General features: G+C 43.2%; 1 protein-coding gene across 1 annotated transcript; it reads right to left on the bottom strand.

Moving 5' to 3' along the window:
- Positions 1-1,215: 1,215 nt before the first annotated feature.
- nol9 (nucleolar protein 9) lies at positions 1,216-7,709 on the bottom strand. Its single transcript, XM_061058012.1, has 12 exons — positions 7,163-7,709; positions 6,607-6,817; positions 6,294-6,424; positions 5,589-5,724; positions 4,798-4,894; positions 4,431-4,528; positions 4,148-4,315; positions 3,790-4,042; positions 3,201-3,315; positions 2,438-2,612; positions 1,563-1,696; positions 1,216-1,438 (listed from the first exon to the last, which is right to left on the bottom strand). Exons 1-12 carry the CDS (start codon positions 7,637-7,639, stop codon positions 1,322-1,324), a joined length of 2,112 nt encoding a protein of 703 aa, XP_060913995.1. The 5' UTR covers positions 7,640-7,709; the 3' UTR covers positions 1,216-1,321.
- Positions 7,710-8,209: the final 500 nt, after the last annotated feature.

Raw genomic sequence — 8,209 nt, 5'->3', positions numbered from 1 at the left:
TGACTCTGCCAAAATGTGGCCGTGTTGTGTTTGTGTGCTCCCAACCTCAATAAAGAGGAGGGGGGGGAGAGCAGCGAACAAAGACAAGTAAGGGGGGGGGGGGGGGGGGGGGGGGGGAGAGAAGGGATGTTAAAACAGACCACTTAACAAATTAGCAATTCTTCACTGCTGGAGTGGATGTTTACAACTTGGTCCTCCTCCAGTCGTTCATTAGGAAGTATAAAGGTCTACATGCAGTAACAAGCCCTTCACATGGAGTTGGTTGTTTCTTGTTGTGCTTTTAAACCAATATGAAACATTAAAGATGTGCAGTATTACAGACCAATGTCTGAAGAGTTTTTATTACATTTTTCCTGCCTGGGAGGCTTTTTTTTTTTTCTTCTTTTTTTTTTTAAGTGAACATCTGCTTTGTTAAAAAAACAAAACATACATCTGCTGCCCCCTTGAGGTCAAATTGAAAGCACAAAGAAACAAAGTATTATTTAAATCGTGTCACTGATATCAAATATAAGCCTAAAGATATTTTAAACATTTAAAAAATATTTACAAAACATCTTGATTGACCTGCCAGTGCAAGAATACTAGTTTACAACAGCGTTACTCAGCAAAAATACAGAGCCATCTCAGTAGCATGTTTGTCTTAGAAACAAAATACTGACTAGATGGGCTCCTTCCTTTTGTAAATCCAAAACTTGCTTACTTAAACATTTGAAAACAAAAGCTTTAACATTAAACTTCTTGGCAGTGGGCATTTGTAGCAAATAACACGACTGTCACAAAAGTTCAAACCACTGTTTAAGTCAGCGACTACACTGCAATAATCAACAGGCGTACCCGATTACGTGACATGTGACTGAACTAATATCATAGTTAACATTCAGAGAGAGGAAAGCACAAAGTCTGAAGAAAAAGCTGATTCTCTTTTAATATCTGGTGGCTTTTTATTTTTTTGGATTTTTTTTGCAGCTTTGGAATGCTTCCTAAAGAAGAGGCATGAAACAAGAGCTTTAACTACAAAGTGTGATATTATTCTCCATGAGACGGAAAACGGTGAAATTACAAAAAAAAAAATGTCACAAGGCCATGAGATGAAACGGAGGTTGTAAGACATGTTGAGCTAGTCCAGGAACAGAAAGTCAGCCTCCTGCAGAGTCTGTGATTTTTTTTGCTGTCAGACTGATCCTTGAAATTAAAAAAAAAAAAAATAGTCCAGCTCAAACTCAGTTCTGAACATTAAATGGCCAACTCTGACTGGTTTGTGCTTGAGAGGCCAGTATAGAAGGGTAAAGGGTAACAAACTGGTGCTGAGTAGAAAAAGTAATCACATCCCTATTTGACTTTGTCTTGTCATTCCCTTGAAGACTCGCAGCTTTCCTGCACCAGTCAGATCAAAACTGTAATCTGTTGTGATGTAGGGCATCTCTCCTTCAAAGCCAGGCTGAAAACAGAGACAACAGGCACATTAAGGGAAAAGTAAGCTTTGGATTGTGTTTGTTTATCACATCATATAGGGGAAAATAATTGTGTTTTCAGTGCATGAAAGAGCAAATCTGTCTCCTGACCTGTGATGTGATGATGCAGGAAGGCAGTGACAGCGCCCCCAGTAGGAGACAGTTGACCTTACGGAGGACTGAGGGATCGACAGGCGTCAGCAACAAGTACAGACCTCGCTCCATGTCAATACCTCGAAGCACACCTAGAACACATTTACATGACGCTGAATTTTGTCATTTCAATTCACCAACAATTCCCTTTAAAGGCTTAATGTGCCACTTTCCGAGCAGATTTTCAGACCAAAACAAATGCTCTCTTTGGACACACAGCTCTCCCCTCCCGTCCCGTCTCCACACCTCTCCTGCCCCTCCCATCCTATTTCAACATTCACGTGCCTGTGAGGCAGAGAGAGCCACAGACAAGTGCTAATAAACATCTGAAAACAAGATTCTGCGATCGATTTCAAGCCACAACATGCTTCTCAAAGTTGATTCTGTTGTAAGCTACTTTTTTTTTTTTAGACCACAACATGTATTTTCTTCAGTTTGGAAAGCCTGTTTTTTTCCTCCTTGCCTTGAAACTCCCCCATTGTGCCTCTACATAGATACAGTGTCCCTGAGTGGGCGGGGCAGTCTCTCCTTCCCCACATGGTGGCTGGGTTAACACGAAATGTTTGAGCCTCTGAGCAAAACATGAAAAAGCTGAAGGAGCAGTGCCGTCCCGTCAGCGTCAACACAGATTTACATAAGATATATTTGATTTTTTCTACACTGATTTTCAGAATGTCACATATTACACCTTTGACCCTTGTGTTCTTTTTGGGGATCCTGGAGACACTGGGTCATTTTGAACAGCTCTAAAACATTCTTTAACCACGTCGATACCTTCATCTTTGGTCAGATAAGTGTAAGATAATGACGCAAAGGTCATGTGGGATACGTACCAAAGCCTACACATGGGCAGATGGGTGCTTGGGACAGCACGACCGGCCCCCCTCTGCTTGTGATTTTCTCTCCTAGGCAGCACAGTCCAACCAGACTGGCATTAGCAGCATAAAACATGTGACTGGGCGTGATCTCACAATGGGTCACACCTAAAGCCACTGCTGTGTGGGGCACCTATAAATCACAGAGAGGAAGGCAAAAAAAACCGTATTAGCACATTTTAACACGTTGAGAAATGACCATATGTGATTTCATCCCAAGTAATATATAATATGCTAATAAGTCTTTCTTAGCCAGGAGCAATGAAGAGTTAAATTTACAGCTTGTGTTGATGAATGTTTTTGGCAAAGGGCAAAAAAAAGCTGCTTTGTCCAACACTTCTGCGTTGTTCTTTTTACTTCATGTTTTCAATGGGACATCCCCCGCCCCCCACTCCCATCTGACTGGGACAGTCTCCCGCTGTGAGGTGCATGTGTAAACAATCAGATCAGGAGGATTTCAGGGGCAGTCTGCCTGAAATACTCTAGAAATGATCTGGATCTATATATGGAAACGGCTTAAGAGCACTTGTAATAATTACTTTCAAAGTGTCCCTCGGCACATCCCCAAATATCTCTGTTTAATGTCCCACTAAATTGCCCTAACCTTCTAAATTTGATCCCAGTCCATGATGCATCATCAAAATAAAGTTAAGATTCTGGAGAAAAATGCCCTAGGTGCTCATTAGAACAATACAGCTGCAGCGTAATCACTCTCATGTACCTGGTACGGGGTGAGGCTGTGTAGAGGTCTAACTGGTCCAGGGTCAGCAGACTGCAACTGGCTCAGGTAGGACAGCAATGAAAGCTCTCTGTGCTCATTAGTGCGCTGGTGTTTCCTGTTCAAAACAAAGAAAACAATGTACATATTAAGTTTAGGATTAAATATCTTAGGATTTAAAGCCCCTGTGAGGAACTTTTGGCGCCCCCAGTGGAGAAAGTTGTACTTCTTATTTCTTTGCTGATCCTGTCGTGTACATGTGTAAAGTATTTTCTAAAAAGAAATCTCAACCATGCTTTCTTTTTACAGTCAACTGAATCACTCACTGTGATATTAGTGACTGATGGATCCAGATATTTGCTTTGAAGAATGTAAAAAAACACATTCTGAAGAGTGCTGACAATTGTCTTGTGTGACACCTACCACGCAGCAGCAGTTACAGACATTCAATGTAACCATATAGAAATGGTGGATCTTGTTGCTGATGGTCTTTTAGGTTAAAAGGAGGCATCGCTTTTAGGTCTGTTTTATAAACTCCTAACAGGAGCTTTAATAAGTTAATGGTAATTCAGGCTGAGGGAGGGGCACTTACGATGTTCCTTGGCGACCCACTCCTTGAAAGTCTGACTGTACGTTAAGGTGGGTGTAGCTCCTGGGGGGACTGTGGCTCTCTGTAAACTCGTCCAGAGCGGTCTGAGCCGGTGGGTGTGTCTGGTAGCCGTGTGCCATCCTTAGAAAGTCCGGAGTGAGGACGGGACACTGGGTGGTTCCCCCGTGGCTGAGTTGGACCAGGTGCGAGACTGGGAAGAAGCGGATCATGTCCACCAGCAGCTGAAACCCGAATCCTGCAGACAGCCGACAAAAACTCAAGTTCAGTGTTTAAAAAGGAATTCTATTTATATTTCAGGATATTGTTTCACTGCTGCAGCAGAGGGTAGCCTGAGCTTGACCTTTGACCCAGCCCATGGTGTTGATAATGATGGGAGTCTCTCTGCTTTGGGGGCGTCTTCGCCACAAGGACTTCAGGGACTCCAGGTAGCGGTCTAGGTCCGACTCGCATGAAGACTGACCGAAGTAGATCATCTGCTCTGGTGTGCGCTGATGTGTGAAAGGCGGACCTGGAAAATAACGCTTTATGAGTTTACTTTGGGGTCTAGAAATAAAAATATCAAGCAAATAAAATAATCCAAGATTAAAAAGTGAGATGTAAAGACCGGGAGGCTAGAAACATACCCAGAAGTGGTTCTCTGACAGTCGACATGGACAGACAGCCAGCAGGAGTGAACTCTGTTTGACCGATGTCTCCTTCCAAATAATCTACACTGGTGGTGCTGCAGACACACACATGTACATTAGGTTTCCAATCAAGAAACGATTTAATCATCCTGTATGTTCGACGGAATAACTTCTAGAGTTCCTGAATGTCCTCTGTTGTAATGTTAGGGAGGTAGGTGCTACCGATACTGTCAAGACACAGGGATGACAATATTCAGGAGATCATGAGAAAAGTGATGCATTACTGAGAATACTCAAGGAAATAATCATGACGAAACAACAGAATATCTGTATTTTTATTCAATGTGTATGAATGAGAACTTACTGATTTAGTAAGGTGTTGATGAGGAAGCGGATGAATGTGGATTTGCCCACATTTTTGGTGCCACATACGAGGATAACAGCACAACCATCAAAGTCCCCTGAAAGAGTGAGACAAGGGAGGATCAAATGTGAGTGGTGTATATATATATATATATATATATATATATATACATATTGTCTTGCCTATTATAGCACACAGGTATTAAATAACAATGTTGCCTTCTTTAGAGCAACATGACAGGAATCCCACTGCAACAGGCACAATGCTTAAATGATAATTTGCAGACATGATGGTGAGGAGAGTGATACATTAAAGAAATTGTTGTCTGTTTTCGAGCAGGCTGATTCAGTGAAGGATTTATTTTTATTGAAAAGATCTTACCATTCAGCTCAGAATAAAGTCTTTCAAAATGTAGGGGTTATTTTATCATCATCAACATCTTTATTGACAGACTCGAAGTCCATTAAAAAACAGATAAAAACAAACCACTCAACTGCAACAGAGAAGTGGCACATGGATGCGAGAGATGCAACATTAGAGGATGTTATTGTATAGGTCGATATTAAATACTGAATTCTTCTGCATAGCTAATAATGTTAGGAAGTGTTCAATAAAATGACAAGATGTCCAATAGTTATCATTTCATTTCTTATTGGTCACGGTGTTGTTGAGAAGTGAATCACACATTGACTCTTTCCTCTCGCTCTGTGAGCATTAAAGCTTCTGCAGAAATGTTTTTGGACATATAAAAAAACTGAAATGAGATGTAAGTGTGTGTCTTTCTTGCTTACCGTTGCAGGCGTTGACCACTGTATTGAGAGCCTCCCTGTAGCTCTCTGACATTTTCAGGCCTTCAATGTTGCTGACCAGGGGAATCATGCCCAAACCATTGAGCGGAGTGTCCAGAACAGCTGACACGAGTTCACTCTACAAAAACAACCAAGGAGGGAAACGATCTGTTAGAAACATGCACAACTGGGAACGAGCTCAAAGTCTAGTCCAAACTCATTGTACGACTGTTTCGTACCTTGCTCCCCCCCCTCTCCCCATTTCCCCTGCTGGTTTGCGTTCACACTATTACAATCATTCAGTGCCCGAGTACACTTGCATGTGTGCACGCAGTCCAAAACAGCAGGTGGCAGTGTGCACATAGTTGGTTTGCAAACCCACCAAGAAGCATAAAGAAGAAGAAGCAATCATGGCAACCACTCGCTTGCTGAGTCCATGCGGCTAACTGTGGATGGTTTGGTTAGTGCTGAGATGCCAACAACAACCCTCTTTCTACTTCCTCATCTAACTTGCAGCTCAGTGGTCAACATGGACACGAGGTGCGGATACGACAGTTTTGACATCCATGTTTGAGCACTGATCAAATGAACCACACTTTGGGATCAAGAGTACTCGGATCTGGGCCTGGGTCCGTAATGTGAAACCACCCTTATTGTGATTGGACGGTAATTAACTGTAGTATTATGTACAACTCTCAGTCCACTCACCATTGTGGGGCTGAACAATTCGCTATGGTCAGTGAAGCTCGACAAAAAGCGGGTGAGAGGTGTCTCCATGGGCTCCAGGAGAATGATGGAGGAGCTTGACTTTACTCGTTTCATCAACTTCTTCTGTGATGCTGCAAAAAAAAAAAAAAAAAAGGACATTTAGTCAGGTTTAAGGACAGAAAGATATACAGATATACATCGCAGAGGATTGTAAATACTCAGCTCAGGATTGCTTTGCCAACCTGCAGCTTCAAATCTCTAATGTAATAGTCGAACAAATGTCTTAAAAACACATCAGGTGAGCTGCTTTTACCTGATGACAGATACTTTCTTAGGATGACTGAAGCTTCCGTTCTGTCACTTCTGGCGCGATGAGAGCTTTCCAGAGCTCTAATAGTCAGCGGACAGTGTGAGGCTGGAGAGAAAAGTGGATAGGACTGCTGGCCTTCTTCTATAGTGAACCCCATCACTTCCACCCGACCGTACAGACTGGTCAACAGGCACTTTCCACGGAAGCACAGCGTCTGCAGGAAAGAAACATTACCGTCAGTGAAAAAGAAACGGACTAAAGTGGGTAAATATTTGTCTCAGTTATTTCCAGATCGTTACAAAAATATCCTGGAAATAGAATTGAAAAGAAGAGGAAATACTTTTCATGCAAAGGCAGAAATGTGTGACCTTGTGTGTGCAATATATGCATTTAAAAAAAACACAATGCAACACTTCTAACCAATTAAACACACACTTCAAACAACAGAATAAAAAACAATAGAGCTATAACACAATCATCACATATAGACTGTCTTCAAACCTCATGATCAGTTCTGTAACACAACGTGTGTACACACTGGATGCCTCTGCGTTGGTACCTGATTCTCCTGCATGACGAGTACAGTGTGGTTCTGTCGATCATCTCTCTCTGCACAGTAATGAAGGGCCTCTCCCTCCAGTCGACCCGGCCTTACATTGTCCGCGTCGCCTGAGCTCTCCACACCGTTCCTATTAAAGGACTGGGAATACTCCTTCCACTCCCGTAAGTCGTCCGACTCGTTTCCCACGTGTGACACCGAGCTTCCATTAGCCTGAGCGTGAGACTTCTTCAACCCAGGCTGAGGAGGGTTTTTCTTCTTGGACTCCGAGACGGCCTTCGCCTTCTTCCTCAACCGCTTGACGGAGGACTTCTTCTTCTTCGCAGTCGCCGGGTGCTCCTGGATCACCTTGGCCATGACAGGACTGGAGTTGAGGTCCGAGGAAGTGATGGGAGGCCTGCTGCGTTTGCCTCGCACATCCTTCCACTTCTGAGATTTCGCCTGGCCTTTTACCTGCGTGGGTTTGCTCACCTTCATGATTTAATGATCGTTCATGTAGGGTTATGGAGGTAAACAAGGGGGGGGGGGGGGGGGGAGCCTGGAGGTAAACAAGTGAGGGGGGGGAGCCTGGAGGTAAACAAGGGGGGAGCCTGCAGAAAGAAAAGCAGAAAATATAGTAAGTGGGAGGACATGTATGCACGGACTTGCTCCTCCTCCTCCTTTGAAGGACTTCATAAAGCTGAAGTCTGCCAGCGGGATCGGCACCAGGGGCCACAGCCCGAGGAGACTGTGAGGTCCCACACAGACGCACTACATTCACACAAACTGTTCAGTCAGTCAAAGGAACTAAATATTACTCACAATAAAGAGACTCACAAACATATGCAACCTTCAAAACACACCTCAAACAGTGGATCAAAGAAAGTCTGTGACCACCTTTAACCTTTAACCTCTATTATTGTCTGGTGTCACTTGTGCCTTTGTATTTCTCTGTTACCTGCCTCGGGACAACAGATGGAAACTAGCACTTCTGCTATAATCTGGCATCTTTTACAGCTGTAATTGTTACAGCTGTTCATTAATATGCACTGTCCCTAACAAATAAAC

The sequence above is a fragment of the Labrus mixtus genome, chromosome 15 (genome assembly GCF_963584025.1).
Source record: "Labrus mixtus chromosome 15, fLabMix1.1, whole genome shotgun sequence".
In the NCBI taxonomy this organism is placed as follows: Eukaryota; Metazoa; Chordata; class Actinopteri; order Labriformes; family Labridae; genus Labrus; species Labrus mixtus.
This window is presented reverse-complemented; position numbering and strand designations above follow the sequence as displayed.